This window comes from Oncorhynchus clarkii, chromosome 25 (genome assembly GCF_045791955.1).
Source record: "Oncorhynchus clarkii lewisi isolate Uvic-CL-2024 chromosome 25, UVic_Ocla_1.0, whole genome shotgun sequence".
Lineage (NCBI taxonomy): Eukaryota > Metazoa > Chordata > Actinopteri > Salmoniformes > Salmonidae > Oncorhynchus > Oncorhynchus clarkii.
Genome location: NC_092171.1, coordinates 16,330,167 through 16,354,190, shown reverse-complemented (window position 1 = coordinate 16,354,190; position 24,024 = coordinate 16,330,167). Strand labels below are relative to the sequence as shown.

General features: G+C 43.4%; 1 protein-coding gene across 2 annotated transcripts; it reads left to right on the top strand.

Moving 5' to 3' along the window:
- Positions 1-4: 4 nt before the first annotated feature.
- Positions 5-22,244, top strand: LOC139383757 (fibronectin type III domain-containing protein 5b-like). Of its 2 annotated transcripts, none has more exons than XM_071128320.1 (6): positions 5-494; positions 10,815-10,930; positions 11,514-11,715; positions 17,154-17,237; positions 17,705-17,838; positions 18,370-22,244. In XM_071128320.1, the coding sequence occupies exons 1-6, from the start codon at positions 422-424 to the stop codon at positions 18,427-18,429; spliced, it is 669 nt and encodes a 222-aa protein (XP_070984421.1). In that variant the 5' UTR covers positions 5-421; the 3' UTR covers positions 18,430-22,244. The 2 variants fall into 2 exon arrangements, with proteins under 2 accessions (XP_070984421.1, XP_070984420.1); XM_071128319.1 differs by having other exon boundaries at positions 17,154-17,261.
- The last annotated feature ends 1,780 nt before the right edge of the window (positions 22,245-24,024 follow it).

Here is a 24,024-nt window from a genome sequence, read left to right as displayed (position 1 = left end):
CTGTTGAGTGCCCCTAAGCACCACCCGACTTCAGGGGCACATATGTACACGGTGCGAAACTCGGCCACAGCCACCGACCAACACTCATCACCAGGACTTCATTTATGTCTGGTCGTCGAGTTGAATGTCTATAAATATCTCTCGTAGCTGAGGTGGAACAATGAAGAGCGTTCGTGGGCGAAACACACGAACTAGGTCTGCCGCATGTTAAACTACTGTTGCATGTAGGTGGGGGAGCGCTGTCGCTGTCCCAGGTTGCTGAAAGCGCTCGTCAGTCGATCTGCGGCAAGCCAACGAGACAGTAAACGGTTTTTGATCGAGACAATATGCATGGACTGATGTGAATGCTGAACAATAGCAAGGCAGTTAACGTAGCTCTAGTCAGAGTAAATGGGATCTCACGTCCTCTAATGTTTAAAGGATGAAGAGATTTCTCCTGTCAACCGTGCCACTGCTAATTCTCAGCTGTCTAGGTGTCTCTCGCGTCTTTGCTGGTAAGTTAATGTTTATGTACTTAAAATATTTATTTTTCAGCAATTACTCAACCATGCATTCACGTATTTGCCTTCTAGTGGGAACTCTAAGGTTAATGTGTGAGCATTAAGGGGACTGCATTGGTATCCGTGCAAATAAAATAATGGGAAAAAGTGTTTTTTTGTGCTAATTTGTTTCTAATTGGCATTTAGGCTATATTCTGTGCGATGAATGAGGAATCGTGTGTGTGTGTGTGTGTGTGTGTGTGTGTAAGAATCTGTATTGATACACTGCTCCAGACATTATACTGGTACTGATCTATACTAAAACACTCTAAATAGGCCATGGAACATGAGCAGTTATGTTTCCGGATTTAAAGGCTAAACAAATGCTTTTGGAATAATTCAGCACAAGTTTTATTGCCTACGTTACGTTTCAGTATGTTTTATTACTGTAGCCTAGTTATATTTCCTACCATATCAGCAAGAATAACACTAGCCTTTGATCCAAGCAGTTGTCAAGTGCTTACATTCACAAGATTTAGACTGATATGACGTTAAACTGACTTAACCAACAGTGCGTGTGTGTGTGTTCCAAGTAAAGCTGACCATTTAATTAAGTAGTACATGGTACAGGTACAACCCCAATGTCTCTGAAAATGAAATAGCTTTAATAATGCTTTAAAAAAAATGTTTTACTTAAAAATCTGTAATGAACTGTTATCACAGAATGATGGAGTATGATAACAAATATGTATTTCTTCTACACACATTTTCAAAGTAATATGTGATATTTATACAGCAGGGACCAAACTAATATCCATTAGGATCATGGCATTACAGTGAATGTACTATTGGCACAGCTTGCTATAACATTTGTGGAGGAAAACAACCATTTCAAATTGTTCCTTGGAAGGCTGCTGAATGAGCAATGCGTGAGGTGAGAGTGAACCCTGGGAATAGACTGAGGAGAACCCCAGCGGAATCTATCACCCCGGAATGTACGTTCCCTAAACACTTGAGTGCTGTAGCTTTCACTGCTCATCTTGATGGAGCACTGCAAATCACACTGACACACTATTGCAATCAGAATCCACCCACCGCCTCTACAGCGTTTACATCTCTCTCTCTCCCTCGCTCTCTCATAAATAAACACACAGACATTTAGGACGTGTCTACACTTGACACCTACATGCGACATCTGCTATCAGAATACAAAAAAAACGCTTTGTGGTCTGACTGTGTTCAGATCTGGCTGACCAGGGGGCAACGTCATCAACAGTCCTCCCACATGTCTCCAGAAAACGTGTGTTTTGAGAACGAGAGGCAACTTTTCATTATAATGTTGGAGGAAATACGCTCCTAGCATGTGAAGAATGTGTTTGCTGGCCTCCTAAATGGTAGCCAGCTAGCTAATATTTAGAAAAATATTTTTGGTTTGGCTAGAGTTATGCTAACCTGTTTGCAATCCCTTTAGCATTGAGTGCTAGCTACAGAGATTAGCTGGCCAGTTAGCTACAGCCATCAGTTGTTGTGGTGTTATCATATTTAGCCTATTCCACCATTTGTAAAATGTTTACTGGCATTTAAATATAGCGTGGGAATAGGGAATCTGGACACACTGTGGACACATTTCTGTAGGTGTAGATGCATGACACGTTCGGAATTCCATGAACAGAACGCTATGATCAGAATTATAAAGATGCATGAACTGTCACGTCTAGACACAGCCTTAGACAAAGCCTAGACACAGACACACATGCATGCACACTTGCACGTAGGCAACACACACCCTTACTGTGTCAGCAAATCACGTTTCGCCGAAAGTGGGGTGCACATATGGGTTCTGTGGGCTCATAATTGTTTCATACATTCTGATTGTGCGGGGGGGCGATTGAATAAAACATTGATTAATGAGCCAGTCCTGCAGGCAGTGCAGAGAGAATGTTCTTCTAGTCCCTCCTCCATCTACATCAACCTCCTTATAGCCACAGCAACATACACCCAGTGTATGATGTCATCTCACTAGACAGTACTGTACTGGAGAGCTAACACACATACTGTAGCAATGCAGCCAGATCGAGGATCTAATGGTGTTTTTCAATCCACTGGACCTAGGGATATACAGTGTGTGCAGGCTTTTATTCCAGCCCAGTACTAACACCCTGTGGTTGTCCAGGACCAGGTTGAAGAACACTCAATCAGAGACACCATTAAGCCACTTCCATCTCCTTAGTAGAAGTGTTGACTGGGGAGAGTCAAGGGCACTTGTGGATGGATATTTGATTGAAGTAGACATTGCACTTGTATAAGGTACTCTTAAGAATGTGTTACTTCTGGAAAAAAATCTTCAGAAAGCCAACATAGAGAACACAGAAACGAAGGAAAGCATGACAAGTAATCAGAGGAGCAAAGCTAGGTACTGAGGAGGATGGTTGGATTGACAGAAGCGTGTGGGTGGGTGTTAACACGCTGTAAACTTTACATTTGTGACGTCCTTTAATGCATTTCTGTTTATGGTGAGTCATGAAGTATCTGTCACTCTGGACGAGGAATGTAAAGCTAATGTTTCGATTTAAAATGTAAATGAACTTCAACACCATCTTAACGAGGTGGTAAATTCCAACAGCCAGTCCCTGCTCCTCGACAGACTCGCCATGAAACACAATCAATCAGTCAGTCAACCCATCAAATCAACCAATCAATCAAGTAGTTAAACAGTAACCAATAGAAAAGCCCAGCATAACCTTAGAGACCCTTTCAAGTTCTGATGAAACGAGTAGCTATTCTAAAAAGCCTTGTTTTGTTTTTACTGTAAAACGCAGCATGACTATTACACTCCCACTATGAGGGTTCTAACGCTGGCCAACCAGAAGAGTCCTGCCACTCCCCAACCCTGCCACAGATTCTCAGTAGCAGCAGTATATTAACTGTCAAGTGTCAAGTCATCACACCATCCCACCCAGAGGAGTTACAGCACCCAGACAGAGGAGCCAAAGGTCGTTAAACAGACTCATCAACTCCAGTCTACTGCCAAATCACTAGCTGGCTCAAAAGCTCTTTGTGGAATATTCACTGGGAGGTTGTTTCATCAGAAAAACACCTAATTTTACAGTATGTTAAACAACCTAGGGGGACATACACTGTGGTTCCTGAAGGTCTGTATTCTTGGAACAACAGTGTTTCCTTGATGCCACCTTTTCTTTCTTCACTTTAGTCTACCGTTGTTCTCCTTTATGCTAAATAGACATTTTTCATCTGTTAGATTCTGTTAGATTCTGTGATTCTTCTTTTGAAATAATATGTGATAACAAAAACAGCCCATAGCTACCTGTTTTGGATGTCATCTGGCTTAAGTGCTTCCTCTAAAGGCCTGGTTGTTATGTAGGCCAGCCACTTATTGTTGGATGAATCATCCCAATTTCAAAAGAACAGATTTAGATAGTTTACCCCGAAGACAGACACAACCAATGGAGCAGGAAACAGAACATGCATGGGATTACACAGCAGAGGCTGGATATCTTCCACTTACCACATGTATGAGGTCTGCTCCAACCAGAACGGCATAGAGAAATGGGTGTTTGGAAGCAGAACATTATGATATAAGTAATGGAGTGTGTGCTTGTTTACGTTCATATGGGTTTGTATTACGTGCATGTTTGTGTGTCAGTGTGTTTATGTGTGAGTGGAAACAGTTAAATAGTATTCATTCATTGGCTGGCTGTATTATTGAAGTATTCAATTAGTTATTTGGCAGTAGATCTGTAGACAAAAGGAGAGAACAGACGAAGGCACAGAATTCTCTCAAAATGGCACTTGCAGTTCAGCACACACATACATTACAGCCATTACCAGCACGAACACACACTAATAAAGCCATGTTCCCGTTGTTAATCAAAAATAACAGCCTTAATGACAGGCTGATGATATTTTCAAACACAGTAGACAAACACAATAGAGACAAGGCAAAATGTCAGCGAGCATGAGAAGTGCTGCAGCACCAGCAGCAAAAGAGACAAGTGTAATCTTCCTCAGAATGAGTGTGGTTGGTTTTGCCTGAACTCAGACACTGTAGACAGAGGGGCCTTAAACCAGATACACACAGGGCTCCTGATGCTCTGTTGCCGGCTCCTGCACATGACTCACAGCCCTAGAATGCACAGATTAAGACAAAGGACTAAGCCTTGTTTGCGTTCCTGCTGGCTTCTGTTGAGTAAGGTTGACTGAAATACAACTCAACCAAACAGCATCTGTTCAACATCTTTTCACAGTGGAACTCATCTTAGCAGCTTATTTTCCAACCAGACCATGTGTGATTGATATAGTCAATTGCTCACTTTTTGTCATACTCCATATCTACTCCACTTGTGATCTCTCAGAGAGCTGGGATCCATGGAAATGAATGAATGTGCTTGTCTGAGGGGCCTTGTTGCTGTCATCGAGAACACACATTATTCAAATCAAATTGCATGTATCACGTGCTTCAGAAAACAACCGGTGTATACTAACAGTGAAATGCTTACTTACCAACAATGCAGAGAGAAAAAAAAGAGAAAAATAGTCTGGAAAAATAATAACAGAAGTAATAAATACACAATGAGAGACTAGCTCCTGGCCATCAGGCCTGTGAGGTGGCACTGCCAACAGACTGATGTGTCCCTGCCATGTCTCTGACGCAGTCTGGAGTCTGCTCTGACACCATGAGTGGCAGGTGGGGAGGAGGATGGCAGGTGGTATTGGTGGGGGGCCAAGCTGTTGGGCGGTGGGGGTCCAATCTGCCATTTAGAGCCCATGAGTACAATATGATAATGGTGGGGTGGTTGCGCCAGAGAATGTTATGGTGCTGTATATGTTCCTGGCCCTAAGACAGGAGCGTACACACACACTGCCCTTGGCAGCTCACCAGAGCGTAAAAATACTGTTTTTATTTCCTCCTCTCTGTTAATATCCTAGGGGATAACGCAAATGGTGTGAGTTACGCTAGAACTGGCTGTGGAGACACAGCAGTTTACCTGTAGCCCAGTCTCTCTCTCTGTCTCTCTCTCTGTCTCTGTCTGTGTGTGTGTGTGCTCATGAAACACACTGTCTCCTGGGCCTGTGGCCAAATCCAGTGTAAGAGCTGCAGGCCTGGTGACATTAAGGAGGGATAGAAGCCTGCCTCTCAGAGAGGAACCGTCACACTCACCAGGAGAGAGAGAAGGAAGAGGCACAGAGCAAGAGAAAACACCAACTGGGCACAGACGTGAATTCAACGTCTATTCCACATTGGCTCAACGTGGAGTAGATGTGGAATAGACGTGGAAACAACATTGATTCAACCAGTGTGTGCCCAGTGGGCAAGAGAGGGCGTAAGAAAGATACCAAGAGTGTGAAAGAGAATTTTTTTTTAGCGAAAAATGCAGAAAGACTGAGAGAAGGAAAGTGAGAGAGAGATGGAGAGAAAGCACCATAGAGAGCCAATGCCGACCTCTCTTTCTATCTCTCTCCACCATCTCCCTCCCAGTGCCATCCTTCCAAGGAGGCAGCTAGGCATTACCCCACCAGCTGCTTCACTTCTCAACAGACTGGCTAACACTCTACAGGAAGAGAGGGATGAGAAAAAGAGAGAATGAAACAGACAGGAAACGAGGGATGAGGAGAGAGAATAAAACAGGGATGGAGAGAAAGATGATGAGAGAAAGAGAGCAAGAGAGTGGAGTAGGTAACAGGGAGAGAAAGGGATGAGTAGGAGATAGTGAAACAAGGAGAAGGGGAGAATAGTGAAAAACCCCATCATATTTATGTGCTGTGTGTATAATGTGCCCAGCTCTACTGGGATATTGATTGTGTAGATATTACCTTGGTTTCCTGGCCTGAGGAACTTGGATGGGAACTAGATTTCATTTGTAGTTAACAGACGAGCAGTACGGTGGCTTGTCAAATAATCAACACTGCCACCCGTGCTCCTTTGCTTTTGAATTAGCTGCATTCTCAGATGTGATACTACACAATGCAGCATTGATTTTCATACTCTGGCTTTTGACATTTAATTACACAAATGAGGGGGAGAGTGAGTGGGCGAGAGAGTGAAAGTGAGAGGCTATTTCGGCGCTCGCATCTTTGCCGCTCTTTAGGCCAGCGGGTTGGAGACTTATTTTGGCAAAAGTAAATAACTAATGTCTCCTCAAAAGAGAAAAGCCATGGAGGTATGTTTATCATGGAGCGTGGTGAGTGAAAAGCCAAGGAAAAGACACACACACACACACACTGTGTTCTCTGGTGCTTTGGGCAAGAAGCCACTGGAGTAGTGGTTCGCTTTCTGGGTTGTATATTTCCACAGTAAACTATAGACAGTACCATTTTCTATGTTAAACCAGGCCCTAATGAGCTCCTGGTTGGGATGAGTGGCAACCCTGATTAGGAGCACCTGCTGCTCACTGATGCAGAGATGATGAGGGGGTGGAGTAGGGGGTGCCAAGCCTGAACTCTTTCCTTCTAGTGTCTGAAGTGGAGGAGGCAGTGAGCAGCTCCCACAGAAGTGTCAGTTAGCCGGATCACCGTTTACACTCCGGAGGACTAGGAGACTGTCTGCAGCCCACCTGTCAGGAGAGGCTCTACTGGACAACGTCCACACAACCAGATAGATCGGAGACAGGTGGAGATGACGAGAGAAAGCGTTTCAGAGATTTGAAAGAGTCAGCGAGAGAATGAAAGAGAGAATGGCTGAACAAAAGCAGAGGGAAAGAGAGAGATACTACTAGAAAGATGGAAATAGGAAGAGAGAGTGACCAAGAGAACAGGAAAATGTATTGTTTCTCTGCTTCCATCCAGGGACAATAAGCAGTGAAAAATAGTGAGGCTCGATAAAGGCTGTAATGAAACAGGTGACAGTGCATTCATAATTGAACATGGCATCGTGTTATGGCTCCCAGTCTCGCCCTGTACACCTAACGCAGACATTCATTTTTCAACAGCTGCTTAAGATGCCAAATGAAACACATTAACTCTATTGTTCCAACACTTCTTTAGGCTTTACTGCTGTTTCTTTAACTGTTGTGGGTGTGAGAATGACAACATGAATATATGCCTGCAAATCAGTGTGTGTGTGTGTGTGTGTGTGTACTGCTCAGTACAGTAAACCTGAGGAAGAGTATGAATGACCTGAAAGCACAAAGGGAGAAGTGGTTGCCCTTGCAATCTCAATGACACGTTGGGGGGGGGGTATGGAAAAGCCACTTGTGATTCCCCCAGCATGCTCGTTAGCGTCAGGCGAGGACGTGTTAATGAGCATGTGCTAATTTATTGTCCAGCAGGGTCGGCTATCGCTTAGAGACAGCAACCCAAGGTTCACTTCATTTGTCTATTTATGGTCTCTCATTGCTAATGCCAGGGAGAAGTATTGGTATTGGCCCACTTTTATATTTTACTCCCCTCGGGCCATTACTGCCAGCATGCAGACTCGATGTCTGTCTGTCTGTCTGTGGGATATTTACCCATGAGATGAGAAGGGTGTCTTTGATTGCTGAGCAGTAAGCGTTCTATGAGCACAGAGGCATGAAAGGATGAAATGCTGCAGGACCAGGGTCTTAGATCAGGCAGAGGCAAAGCAACTCAGTCAGAAATCAGCCCGTATTCAACAGTCAGAGAGAGCAGCTATACAGATATACAGTTCACAGGTTGAGGGGGGAGTGCTACCGTCTTTCCCAGGTCAGAGGGTCTGGTGGTTGGGGGGGGGGGGGGGGGGGGGGGGGGGAACGCCAGAGAACGTTCATTAAATAATGAAAGGCTTTATTGATCTAGGGCAGCTGGAGTACTGTGACAATGAGACTAAGAAGGAGACAGTGTCTTGTGTGTGCGTGCTTGCAAGTTAGTAAAGGCTCTTAAAATGTCGAGGGGAAATAGTACGTGCAAACTGCAAGCCAACAGTTTGAGTGTTTTATTTGTTGTCTGTAGGCTGGGCAAAATCGAATTTAATGTGCACTGTACAATTAGTTTACTAGCAAACACACACAGACACCCATGCAAACATACTGCCTCACTCTTTATATACCCCCTCTCTCCTTGAAAGACTGCCGAGCTGCCACCCACTGAACACTGTCATCCTCATGACACGGCCCAGCACGGCACACTCTACCTCCTGTCCCTCTGATGACTCCGCTAACAAAGACATGCTGGTGTCTGCTCCCTCTCTCTCTCACACACACGCACCAGGGACAGGGCTCTGAGTCCGGACTCAAAGTCATCCCCATCTCTCATCCTGTGTGTGTGTGTGTGTGTGTGTGTGTGTGTGTGTGTGTGTGTGTGTGTGTGTGTGTGTGTGTGTGTGTGTGTGAGAGTTTATGGAGACATCTGTCTGCTGTTTCATTAGTCCTGACTCACACTTCACATCATGGGGATATATAAGAGCTTCCCGTCTTGGCCACCGTCCGCCAAGGAGTACATCCCCAACAAAGCAACTGGGTGTGTGTCTCTGTCTCAGGCCTTTAATCAGCAAAACAATTACTAGGCCATGATTTACACTGCCTAGCTAAAGACAAGAGTGAGCGCTAACACGCTCAATAACTCATCTGAATACATCTGCAGCACTAAATAGATGTCGGAATAACGTAACATGATTATGAGTGTCCACTCTCGATTATCTGTTCCCGTCCCTCCTGTGTCTCATCACACAAACCCATCTATCCTCAATGTCTCAGACTGTTTACCATACGGAAGTGTACGTGTGACACGGAGGGGCTAAGAGACAGGGCGCCCTCCCTCTGACAGTGAAGGAACATGGAAGATTGTATGTTAATTTACTCTGCAGACACTCCCCCATTGCATGAGTCATCACCACCAAAGCTCTCTGATCATTCAGGTAAGCCCTGATAACGATTGTCCCATTCACTGTCTGGAATGTATGAATTGAAAGTGTCATTGAAGCTTTTTTTGAAAAACAGGTTGGCATGTCCCTACTCCAGCAGGGTTTGGATCTCTCATTCATTTGTAATCACAGCGTCATCTGCTCACTTATTTGATTAAGTATGCCGCCAGGTGTAAACATCTGAACACACACACACACACACACACACACACACACACACACACACACACACACACACACACACACACACACACACACACACACACACACACACACACACACACACACACAACTAGTATGCACGCTCACAAAACTGTAAATGTATTGCACAGCAACAAATCATTACTTTGAAGTGATGTAGCACAAACCCTAATTAAACTGTCAATGATTTGCAGCACGTACAACACATTACACTGAACAATAAAAAGAGTAATCCAACTCTCTATACACTGGAGTGTACAAAACATTAACAACACCTGCTCTTTCCATGACAGACTGGCCAGGTGAAAGCTATGATCCCCTATTGATGTCACTTAAATCCACTTCAATCAGTGTAGATGAAAGGGAGGAGACAGGTTAAAGAAGGATTTTTAAGCCTTGAGACATGGATTGTGTGTGTGTGCCATTCAGAGGATGAAAGGGCAAGACAAAAGATTGAAGTGTCTTTGAACGGGGTATGGTAGTAGGTGCCAGGCGCATCAGTTTGAGTGTGTCAAGAACTGCAAACCTGCTGGGTTTTTCCACGCTCAACAGTTTCCCGTGTGTATCAACAATGGTCCACCACCCAAAGGACATCCAGCCAACTTGACACAACTGTGGGAAGCACTGGAATCAGCACGGGCCAGCATCCTTGTGGAACGCTTTCAACATCTTTTAGAGTCCATGCCCCGATGAATTGAGGCTGTTCTAAGGGCAAAAAGGGGTGCAACTAAATGTTAGGAAGGTGTTCCTAAAGTGTTGTACACTCAGTGTACATTATTTTGAGTTGAGTGTAATTTAACGAAATATTCAACTGACTCTAAATGTGAACCTATTCAAAATTCAACCCTTAATTGCGGGGCCATTTAAAATTCAACCCCTACAAACCGCTCCACTCTAGATTTGATTGCACTTGTATTTCTTATGAGTCCTAATTATGCTGAATGGATGTGAATACTGAATCAGGCCCCAGCTCTCCCTGGGTGAGTAATAGTGAACAGTGAAACCAGCTGTTGGGGGCTGCAGTGATCAGAGGCCTCTGTTTGTAGTAAGCACCAGGCTCCACAGTCTGATGGCCAATCTGTAGATCATACTGTCTAGAATAGCCAAGCTCTCCTGTGGAGTAGCTTTTTAACCGCTCTGTGATTGTAGGGACTGTTTGAAGTACTATATTGAGTCCACGTAAATAACACATGTACCCATTACCATACCTACTGTATCCTACCCAGTACCCACTAGACAGTAAACTTAATTTGCTTCATGTGTATCTTTTCTCTCTCTCTCCCTGTCTGTGTTTGCAGACAGTTTGGCGGCTCCTGTCAATGTGACCATCAAGGCTTTGAAGTCCAACTCTGCCGTGGTGACATGGGACATCCCCGAAGGGGACCTTGTCATCGGCTTCGCCATCACACAGCAGGTGAGAGCGAGAAGGAGCGCAGTGCGAGGGGGGGAGGAGACCCACCCAAGCCACACAAACACTCACTCTCGCCAATAGGAGATCAAATAGTATCTGTCACCAATCGCTACTCACCGTCCCTGCGTTGCTGGCCAGCGGCTTGATTTGCGGAACCGTTGTGTCACGGGACGTTGTGTTGCCAGGACGATCCCGTCAGAGCGCCTGTCTCCTCGACAACAGCAGTGGAAGATGGCAGCTGTGTAAAGAGGGAAAGCAATAACATTTCCCACTTGCACACAGTCACTTACCCTGCACAATGGTTAGGCTCCATTCTAGCCAATCAGCTGATGATTTCCTGGTCCCAGAGGCCCAGCTAAGAACCCCAGTTCTGCCCATCTCCTGACTGCTGCTCCCTCTATCCACTCCTCCACATACAGCTCCTCCACACAGTCTATTTCTGTCTACTATTACTGTACAGTATGTGATAACTGGGATTGAAGTTCACCAGGGCTCAATGTTGTGTGTGAGACTTCTACTCAACATCAGTGAATAGTTTTGTGTTACACTGCTCACTAAACGCATCTCTGTGATGATGTGCCAACAGAAGAAGGACGTGCGCATGCTGCGCTTCATCCAGGAAGTGAACACCACCACCCGCTCCTGTGCATTATGGGACTTGGAGGAGGAGACCGACTACATTGTGCACGTGCAGTCCATCAGCATGAGTGGGCCCATGAGTCAGCACAGCGAACCCCTGCGCTTCCGCACGCCCAAGGAGTCTGAGACACAGGCCTCGAAGAGTAAAGGTAAAAAACTCTAGAATCTCACACACAACTTTAGGATAAGACTGAAGCTAATACATACAGTATCTATGGAGAAAACAAAGTCCAAAGCACTTCTCCAGGTTCCCGTACCTTGCTGTAATACAGGTACAGTGCCAGAAAAGGAAGAGGAAACCCTGTGCACAGCAGTATGTACACATACAGTGCCAAGAGTAAAGCTTGCAGTTGGACTGTTGACAACTTTTTACTGATTCCATAAAGGCCAATACAAATCAATGGGGACACAAAGCGTGAAATTAAGTTTCACAACAGAATGCTCTTAAACATCAAGCGCTCTTACAACAATTTATGAATATAACACCTTATATTAATTTAGTTGGGATATTCTCAGCTAGGAGAAACTAGCACAAAGGGATACAGAATGCTACAAACAGCCTCATCAGACACATACAGACCTACAGTCCCTAGGCCCAGACCAACACAGAGCTAGATCCATATAGGTGGACGAGATGAGAACCGGTGCAACGAAAGTGGTGTTAGTGTGTGAGTGATGGCTGGGCAGAGGTGAGATAAATGTGCGTGTTTCCTGTACAGCCAGGCAGCCACTGTGATAAATGGCTACAGTATCAAGGCATGACTCAGCACCGGTCGCATAATGATGCAGCCTCCATATCCCTCTGTCAGTGGTATTCAAACTTTTTCAATGGGCACCCCATTTTTTCTGCAATAATTTCTTGAGACCCCATTTTTTTCACAAGAATTTCCCACAACCCCACCCTAAATATAATGACAGAACCTTAACATCGGTACATTTAGATTTTTATAGCAACAAATAACCTTCAATTCATTACATTTATCTCTTATCAATATGAAGAAACAAATAAATATATTTACTGAATAAAATAATATTTTTTGTAATTATCTTTCTCACGTATTCACACCCCTTGACTTAGTTGTTACAACCTGAATTCAAAATGGATGAAATAGCTTCTTTTTTTCTTTTAGATCACCCATTTACACACAATACCCCATAATGATGAAGTGAAAACACGTTTTTAGACATTTTTGCTAATTGATTCAAAATTAAATATAGAAATAACTCTTTGTAAGTATTCACACCCCTGAGTCAATACTTGGTAGAAGCACCTTTGGCAGTGATTACAGCTGTGAGTCTTTCTGGGTAAGTCTTTTAGAGCTTTCCACACCTGGATTGTGCAACATGTGCCCATTTATTCTTTTCAGAATTCTTCAATCTCTGCCAAAGTGGATGTTGATCATGGCTAGACAACTATTTTCAAGTCTTGCCATAGATTTTCAAGTAGATTTATGTCAAAACCGTAACTCAGCTACTCAGGTGCATTCACTGTCTTCTTGGTAAGCAACTTCAGTTTAGATTTGGCCTTGTGTTTTAGGTTATTGTCCTGCTGAAAGGTGAATTCATATCCCAGTGTCTGGTGGAAAGCAGACTGAACCAGGTATTCCTGTAGGATTTTGCCTGTGTTTAGCTGTGTTTAATTTTTTATCTGGAAAATCTCCCCGGTCCTTAACGATTGCAAGCATACCCATAACATGATGCAGCCACCGCTATGATTGAAAGTATGGAGAGTGGTCCTCAGTAATGTTATGTATTGGATTTGTCCCAAACATAACACTTTCAATTCAGGACAAAAAGTGTTAATTTAGTGCCTTGTTGCAAACAGTTTTGGAATATTTTCACTCTGTCAATTAGGCTAGTATTGTGGAGTAGCTACAATGTTGTTGATTCATCCTCAGTTTTCTCCTATCACAGCCATTAAACTCTCTAACTGTTTTAAAGTCTCCATTTGCCTCATGGTGTAATCCCTGAGCGGTTTCCCTCTGACAAATTTGTTAGAAAGGACGCCTGTATGTTTGTAGTGACTGGGTGTATTGATACACCATCCAAAGTGTAATTTAATAACTTCACCATGCCCAAAGGGATATTCAATGTCTGCTTTAAAAAAAAGGCAGCCAGCGGAAAATCAGTATTCTGTCACTCATAGGGACACTGCGTCACCGCAAATCTATGTGGGGGAGACACTCTAGACCCAAACTGTTACAGACCTATATTTATCCTACCCTGCCTTTCTAAGGTCTTCGAAAGCCAAGTTAACAAACAGATCACGACCACTTTGAATCCCACTGTACCTGCTACGCTATGCAATCTGGTTTCCGAGCTGGTCATGGGTGCACCGCAGCCACGCTCAAGGTCCTAAACGATATCATAACCGCCACCGATAAAAGGCAATACTGTGCAGCCGTATTCATCGACCTGGCCAAGGCTTTCAACTCTGTCAATCACCACATTCTTATCAGCAGACTCAACAACCTTGGTTTCTCAAATGACTGCCTCGCCTGGTTCACCAACTACTTCTCAGAGTTCAGTGTGTCAAATCGGAGGGCGTGTTGTCTGGACCTCTGGCAGTCTCTTTGGGGGTGCCACAAGGTTCAATTCTCAGGCCGACTCTTTTCTCTGTATACATCAATGATGTTGCTCTTGCTGCTGGTGATTCTCTGATCCACCTCTACGCAGACGACACCGTTCTGTATACTTCTGGCCTTTCTTTGGACACTGCGTTAACTAACCACTAGACGAGCTTCAATGCCATACAACTCTCCTTCCGTGGCCTCCAACTGCTCTTAAATGCAAGTAAAACTAAGTGCATGCTCTTCAACCAATCGCTGCCCGCCGTCCAGGATCACTACTCTGGACGGTTCTGACTTAGAATATGTAGACAACTACAAATACCTAGGTGTCTGGTTAGACTGTAAACTCTCCTTCCAGACTAACATTAAGCATCTCCAATCCAAAATTAAATCTAGAATCGGCTTCCTATTTTGCAACAAAGCATCCTTCACTCATTCTGCCAAACATACCCACGTAAAACTGACTATCCTACCGATCCTTGACTTCGGCAATGTCATTTATAAAATAGCCTCCAATACTCTACTCAGCAAATTGGATGCAGTCTATCACAGTGCCATCCATTTTGTCACCAAAGCCCCATATTCTACCCACCACTGTGAGCTGTATGCTCTCGTTGGCTGGCCCTTGCTTCATATTCGTCGCCAAACCCACTGGCTCCAGGTCGTCTATAAGACTTTGCTAGGTAAAGCCCCACCTTATCTCAGCTCACTGGTCACCATAGCAGCACCCACCCGTAGCACGCACTCCGGCAGGTATATTTCACTGGTCACCCCCAAAGCCTATTCATGCTTTGGCCACCTTTCCTTCCAGTTCTCTGCTGCAAATGACTGGAACGAATTGCAAAAAAATAAAATCACTGAAGCTGGAGACTCATATCTCCCTCACTAACTTTAAGCACCAGCTGTCAGAGCAGCTCACAGATCACTGCACCTCTACATAGCCCATCTGTACATAGCCCATCTGTAAATAGCCCATCCAACTACCTCATCCCCATATTGTTATATATTTATTTTTTGCTCCTTTGCACCCCAGTATCTCTACTTGCACATTCATCTTCTGCACATATCACTCCAGTGTAAATTGCTAAATTGTAATTACTTCGCCACTACGGACGATTTATTGCCTTACCTCCCTAATCTTACCTCATTTGCACACACTGTATATAGGTTTTTTCCTATTGTGTTATTGACTTCACGTTTGTTTATACCATGTGTCACTCTGTGTTGTTGTTTGTGTCGCACTGCTTTGCTTTATCTTGGCAAGGTCGCAGTAGTAAATGAGAACTTGTTCTCAACTGGCCTACCTTGTTAAATAAAGGTGAAATAAATAAATAAAAAACTGGGTGAGGAATACTTAAGTAAATAAGGTATCTCTTTTTTTATTTTTCATTATGGGGTATTGTGTGTAGATTGAGGTAAAACATTTCTTTAATCCATTTTAGAATGAGGCTGTAACGTAACAAAATGTGAAGAGGTCTGAATACTTTTCAAATGCACTGTATGTGTTTGTCTCCCAAGACCATAGCTATAGAACCAGCATGTGGTCTGTGACCAAGACTCTTGGTGAGGGAGGTTTTCTAGCTAGACCAGCGGGACAACTCCCTCCTGGACGTCTGCAAAACTGTGCTGCAGTAAAACAGATGTATAACACTCCAAGACTATATGTCTTTACTCATATAATCCTGCAGCTATACAGCATACAGTTTACCATGTCCCTGAATGCTCCCACCTGCAAACTTCCTCCTGTACAAACAGTACAGACCCACCTCTCCCTGCAGAGGACTCAACCTGTCTCTAGGATTGGAGACCGTCTTTGACATTAGAACTGACCAATATTAGCCATATGGAGGCCATCTGGCAGCGGTGTCAGGAGCCTCTGGCTTTCCAGCTTGGATTGGTTAATGTCAAGGTACATAGACTCATCGGTTGGCTGAATCAGTCATTGGGAGAACCTGCTGGAGCGTGGTGAAGCTGTGGCGAAATCTGCACGGAGCCTTCACCACGCTAATGTACCAGTGTCACTGCCTACTTCTGTTTGGCCTTTAAATGGGGGGAACTTGTGTGCTGAACTTTAGCCAGCTCTCTATTGAATTCAGAAACATGTTGCTTTGTATGAGTGGACCTTGAACACACACAAACACACACTTTTCTGATCGTTTTTGGCCCTTAGGACATTAATAATGATTATTGAGTTCTATTTAGGCCCAACTCAATCGATCGTGGCTGCTGTGATTAACTCTCTCTCTCCAACCCCTTCAGAGTGGGGATCCCCACTGACCCTGTCTCAGGCTTATGTATTCTCTTCATGTCCAGCTTCTACTGAATCCTTTGACACCATCAGCATCTCTCAGAAATAGTGGGCAAATTGAGGCATGTGCTGTGCGGTTCCCACATAGCAGCGCTCTTCAATGAGGAGATAATTGTGGAGCCTGTGCACAAGTTGGTAGGGTTGAGTCGGAATCATGAAAAACATGGCCTGTTTGAAGTAGTGCTAGCTGACAGAAAGCCAGTGGTGAGTGGTGACATCCTGGGACTGAAGAAGAATAGAGAGATCAGTCTACACAATAGGGGGTGTCAGGGGAAAATTGTTATATCCAGCTGACACAGAGCAGAACTACTCCTGAGTATGTATAATTACAGTAGAGACCAGTGGAGGCTGCTGAGGGGAGAACGGCTCATATTAATGGCTGGAATGGAGCAAATGGAATGGCACCAAACACCTTGAAAGCATGCATTTGATAACATTCCACTGATTCCGATCCAGTCAATAACACGAGCCCGTTCTCCCCAATTAAGGTGCCACCAACCTCCTGTGGTAGAGACAAGTTCTACTGGACTGAAGTTCTGCCTGGCATATTCACTTAGCAGATGATGGATTTCACCCCAACACTCCCCCATCATTAGACTGACCTTTCAGGAGAACCTGGGTTTAATAAGCTGCCAGTTACCAATAATAACTCTGATGATAATGTTGCCATGGTGATGAACTGATTGTGCTGCTGTATTTGACACTCCAGACGAGGTGACCATGGAGGAAGTGGGAGCTCAGCTGAGGGCGGGGGAGTTCATCATTATCGTGGTGGTGCTGATCATGTGGGCAGGTGAGGGGTGGAATGTTTCAAAAGGTCAGAGTGCTACCCACACACTAGGGTTGCAAAATTCCAGTAAGTTTCCCCAAGTTCCCAGTTTTTCCAGATATCCTGGTTGCAGGAATCTGGATTCCTGCTTATTCCCTTCTGATTCTGGGAACTTCCAACCAGGATTTCTTGAAAACATGATAATTTGGGAAAAGTTACTGGAATTTTGCAACCCTACCACACACACACACACACACACACACACACACACACACACACACACACACACACACACACACACACACACACACACACACACACACACACACACCCTCATGAATGTAGAAAAAAAGAAAAGGTATATTTAAACAAATATGGTCCACAATTTGTTGTAATTTGTCCATGCTAAATGATTTCAGTCTGCTTTTCACTGCGGTAATGTGGTTGTTATTTACTTATTGTGTATGTCCTTTTCTCCGCCTCTCTGTCAGGTGTGATCGCTCTCTTCTGCCGTCAGTATGACATCATCAAAGACAACGAGCCCAACACCAACAAGGACAAAGCTAAGACCTCATCAGAGTGCAGTACTCCGGAGCACCCGACGGGGGGGCTGTTGCGCAGTAAGGTATAACCCCTTCTCCTCCCCACTGAGTCCCCACCGTCACCGGGCAGGTGAATCGTCCCAGCGACTTAAAAACGTCCACTTTCACCAGCAGTTAACACTCCCATAACACCATTAGAGCTACGCCCACCACATAACAGAATATGCATTGATTTACTAGCATTGATGACAGCACTTCACCCCCCCCCCAAAATGGTTAAAATGCAAAACAGGCATCTCAGGTCATAAGTTACAACAATGCTATAAATCCAAAGCCTTTCAAATCAATGCATAGACAGCCCATACGCTGGCATGATTGTCCGATGTCCATTCGCTCCTCTCCATCAACAACTGGCTGATGACCTCTGCCAACTAAACCAATTGACACTAAAATGACCAAAATACCCCATCTCCCTTCCAGAGAGAAAGCATCATAACCCTCCCATTCTGTCCAGGCGCTCCATGCTCATACACTAGCAGAATTATACTTTATTCCAGGTTTAGAGACTGGCCTTCATCTTTTTCATCCCTGCTGTTTCCCTTCTTCCCCTCCAGTTCCCCAAGAACAACAACAACAACAACCGGGCTCCATCTGTGAACATCATCGAGGTGTGACGGCCAGAACACTGTCTAATCCAAAGGATTGAGTGTATTCTAAACAGAGCAACCAAAGGGCCCTTTATGCCCATCTGCTTGTTAGGATGAGGCTAGGACTGTGGGTCGTGGCCGGCCCTTTGGCATGGGGCCTGGGTGTGAACTGGGCCCTCAGGACTCCAGGGTCCAGGTCTCAGAGGAGAGGCTCTAGATGTGGTGGCAGGACTGTGGCTGTCGCTGCTCTAATTATTGCCAGAAGGTCATGGAGATAAAGGCCAAATGGGTTCAGCTATGAGTTGAGAGAGAGGAGATATGAACATGGCCAGGGGACTGCATATAACCAGGGCCAGAGACCCTCTCTCTCAGCTTGTTGTTAATGAACTGAAACACACTGTCCCGGCCCCTGTTCCCCATACTGCAACCAAGGCTTGAGCACTGTGCACCGTGTGAAAATGAACTCCCCCTACTGCATCTCCTCTCTTACAGTGTTTATTTATTTGCCTCCTATAATACTCATTTGCTGTAAGGCACATACTGTACTTTCCTTACTATTGCTTACCTCCTTTGACATATACCTCTTATTCAAACTACGGTATATATCACTGTATCAAAACCTGTTTCAACCTGTTTCATCTATTCACAACAACTTCTTATTGCTAAAGTACCAGTTTTATAGATCTCCTTCTGGCTCAACTCCCTGAAACCTCCTCTGAGATGTGTTTTCATTCGATCAGAGCTAGTTAGTTCCCCGCTCAGGGAATTCAGATAATACAAGGCTAATTTTGGAGGCCTTTCTGAAGCAAGCTGGTGGCTATGACGTCAGGGCAAGATCAAAAGGAGCACTCAAGACACCTGTGCGGCAGAATTCTCCATTTATCTGGAGAATTAAAGCTTGTTAGCTCTGACAGCAGAAAAGAACGTTGTCATTTATAAACAAATCTGGTCTCTACATTTATCATTGATTTACCTTAAATATAACATTTTCCTTTAAAAGGTCCAAAGCAGCCATTTTTTAAAATCTCAATATAAAATCATCTCTGGGTAACAATTAAGTATGTTACTGTGTTTGTTTTTGGTTAAAATGATCATAAAGAAGAAAAAAAATGCTTCTTAGCAAAGAGCAATTTCTCAAGCAAGAATTATGCTAGGACCGTCTGGGAGTGGTCTGAGTGGGGAGGGGAAAACTGGAAACTAGCTGTTATTGGCAGAGAGGTTTGGAACTATCTTTCTTATTGGACTATTAACTTACCGCATGGTGAGTTGGAATGGAGCCCAAAGCTCCATTCCACCAAAACGGGTGAAATTTCAGGCAGGCTTCTCAAACTGCTCTTACAATAAAAGGGCTTGATCCAAATGTTCACAATTACACAGTATTATTCCAATCTCAGTGTGCAAATATATATAAAACACAGGAAAATCACATTGACTGCACTGGGCCTTTAAAGGGATAATCCACACCAAATGGCTAATTCATACAATTAACAGTGTTAAATAACACTAATATGTGAATATATTTCTTAACAAATGTTTAATTTTGTTGTTATAACAAGGTTGCTAGAAATATGTGAAAAGCATTGTGGAAATCTCTTGCAACAAAACCCACAATGCAATGCTATTTCTGAACTGGCTGGCTAGCTAGCTAGAAGACATAGCTATACACAATAATACCAAAGTCAATATCAGCATGTGAAGTAGCTAGCTAGCTGTATAATCGCCTAAACAAACTGCACAATCAATTTAGGAGTCTCTCACCGAGTTAAAATTGCAGTTCATCAACTTGCAATAAAGCGAGTGCAGATAGGTTACGTTGCTATGGCAACAACGGCCTTTTCCCACAGACACACGGGGAGCATAGAGATAAATAGTAATGGCGTCTTTTTGAGGGCATTAAATCCACCATGGTTCGTTAGTCAAGGCATATGGGAAAATAAATGGCCTTTTTGTAGGGGTTTTGGATAAACACGGGCTTAGGAGATTTAGGTTTTGTTCTATGAACATTTTGAAGCATTTATGTAATAAAAAAAGCAAATACACATAAAAGGCTTTATATTTCAAAAAGGTAATGTTAGTTGACTGATATCGCATAGGACAAAACGTATAAGATCTCCTAAGCCTGTGTTAACATCAGATCTTATTTTTGGCGTTTATCCCAAATCCCTATTCTTTCCCCATAGATAGGTTAGCTGAGAACGTCACAAAAACGATGTGCTTGCCTCTATGGGGCAGTAGTCATGGGGCATGCTGTTGTGATTCTGGATGGCCAGATTGCTAGCAAGAATGACAGGAAACTGCCATATGGGGAATCGTAACTGGCTCGTTTCATCTTGTTCTTGATACCATGTCTTGTTTTGAGGTGTTTTGACTGATTTAATGCCAATGCTGATATGGCTAGCTAGCTAACCAACAACTGTAATGACGTATTTGAGGGACAAGTGCTCATTGTGCAAATGTATTTATGTTTTCAATAAAACATTGGAGAGGAAATATAGCATACATGTTATCAACAGTTCAAGCCAACCCTGTCTGTTTTGCCCCATAGTTGCAAAAGCGTCAGTTTTGTTGCTAAACAACCAGACTGTCTATGGGAATGGCTAAACGAACCAGAGGTAACTAATTTCCTGTTTTTAGGACTAAAAGCTGGCGAGCTCTATTGCGAGATGGAACTTGAAGGAGAAACTGAGTTTAATCATTTGGTACACTGTTTAGATTGAGCACATCTAAGTGAAATATATATACTTTTTCATGATTATATAAACAGATGGATGTGTTCCAGACAAGTATGCCATACCATCTATTGGCTCACTTGGCGATCTGGAGTGCAGGTAATTGTTTAAAAAGCGTCATAAAATGTGATAAGTGCGTTATCCCCCATCTCCGTTGACGAGAACCATTTGGCTATGCCACATTCCTACACCATTTCCTGATTTCACAGATAGACCACTTAGAAGTTAAATCATGGGGAATTGTTTTATTTTACCCACTGATAGAACATAGGCGTTCAAGAAATTGACAGGATATTCATTCATTTTATTTCTGGTGGTGGATTATCCCTTTAAGTAAAAATAATATTTGACTTATAAGTAGATTTACTAAAATGCTACTGTTCAAATATTTTAAGTGTATCGTTTCTCTTATCACCTACTTTTATTAGTGAATGTTCAAGAGAGTTTACACTCACCTCTAAGAGGGGCCTGACTCATGTGCATGGACTGGATGTGTCTCTGAGGAAGGGCTAAACAGGTCTCCCCATGACAGCAATAACAGAGTGGAGCAGTGGAGCATCTCACACACCGGCAGGCCATGAAGCACCTGTCCAACCTACACTCAACCTCCCAGCCACACTTAATGCAGGGGGACTTTAAAATGTGATTAAATAAGTTTAAAGTCCTATTTTATGAGCATCCTTGTTTATGAAAAGACCTTTCTATGAAACACCTGCCACCCCCAACTTTCCCAGATCTAATCAACGATGTGATCATAAACTATAGGGCCGTAGGGATGGTGCCACTATAGGGCTGCGATTCTAAATGTATTCCATTTCGACTGTGATTTTATTACGATTCGATGTTCCAAACATATTGCTCACCATATGTATGCTGCAAAGGAACAAAAGATAACTTTCTCATGGCTTTGATCAGTCATGGAAATAAAAATGCTGAAAACAAATTGTCTCCCTATTTAAAAAGATGATGGAAAACAAGTTTTGCTGCAGGCCAACAGCCAACTAGCACAAATATAATATTGCGATAGTCAAAACGATACATCTTCGAAAATAATATCCCGATATGTAACTGTATCGATTTTTCCCCCATCACTAATGAGCTCCATATGTTGGTTCTAAACGTTGACCCCTTTGATTCAGTCCCATCTGACATCATCATTAGTAGTCATCTTCACAGAAGGGCTTCCACTGAATCATCTTCAGTGTGAGAGTCCATCCTCCCCAACCCATGTACTGTATCACAGGCAGGTGTTGACATGCTGTATGAAGAGACTATGCTGTGGAGATTCTCAAATGGGCCAGACAACCTCCTCCACATCCCCACGAAGGGGACATTGCTGTGGTAATGTGTTTTAGGTCGGATTTAAAAAAGCACTGCCTTAAACACCTAAATATTCCATTTTGTTTGATAGGATGGAATGGTAAGGGTCCAATTTGTTCCACCTTTTCCATTTAGTATTTCCCTGCCACTTGGCCCATGGAGGCCGCAGTATGTTATGTTAAACATCTGTGGTCTGTCTGTATCCATTATGAGATGGTATAGGAGGAAAAGTAGAATTTGATTTATTTTCTAAGGGATGGGCGAATGTAATGCTAAATAAAGAGCATGACAGAAATGTGTACATATGTTTTCTCATCAGTTATGTGGTTTCTAGAAATGCTACATACAAGTATTATTATTTGAGAAATGTGTCAACCTTTTCACATTCTGTAAAGAGTGGTATTGGTGAGAGAAATGTCTCCAGGCAAAGATTTTTGAAGTCTTACGGGCAATGTAAATGTCACGTTATTAGAGAGACTGAACATTTGTTCATGACACTTTGCTTTCAATGTATTTATAACATTCTATCGCTGTCCTATTTAACCTATATCCAATGTACAATAATCTTGTTAAAATGTGCATATTGAGGAATAGAGAAAGGTAAATATACAGCCGAGGGAGGAGGCAGGAAGGTAGACTATTCTGTACTTTACTCTCATTGATTACTCCAGTTCTGTTATGACGCATCACATTGTGTCAGACTAGCCCGTAATGAACTGTAATTTCGCCTGTACCTGTCTCAGTGAACAGACCTCTCTGCAGGTGATTGACCTTGGCTGTGGGGGAGTGGCAGACTAATGACAGGCAGAGCACAGCGATGTATAAATAGGGGAGAGGGGGTTGACTGATGACTAATAAAATAAGGTTTTTTATCTTTCTCCTTACTTCCACCATTAATGAGAAAGAGGGGAGCAGAACTCGGCTTCCATTTCTCCAATAAGCAGTGATTCGTGTCAGGGACAAGAGCAGGCTTTAAGCAGAGATGGAGGAAAGAGAGAGAGAGAGAAAAAAGGAGGGAGACTGAGAAAGGAGGAGGCCCATCTGATGGATTAATACAGACATGGATGTTCGGAGGACAAACTTGCTGGCGAGGTCTCCAAACGTTGTGCTGCTGCATTACCCCATCAGCACTTCTCACAAAAGTTTCTATGCTGAAGGTTGAAAGCATCTGTCCTTAAGACTGTTGGAACTGGTAGCTCATTGCAATCGATAGGTATCTGTTGACTCAGTAACGGATAATGATGATCATCTCCCTGGATGATTTCTTTGAACTGGGGCCTTGTCTGTTTGCAGTGTGCCAGCACTACATTTCTCAAAGGCACCCAAGCATTGCTTATTTCTCATTCACCTACCTCCTTGCAGTTTTTAAAATTGGCATTTTACTGTCCGCATTAGATTGGGCAACTCTAAACTTTCTGTTACGCTGAGATTAATAGTCAGGGCCAAACATTATCAATACAGTGCTCAAGTCTTATTAAAAATTGCTTAAAGTTTTTCAATGATGCGTAGCATAAATGTTCATTATGGCACACCATTTACCCAATGTTGCCAATGTAAATACAATTTTTTTAAA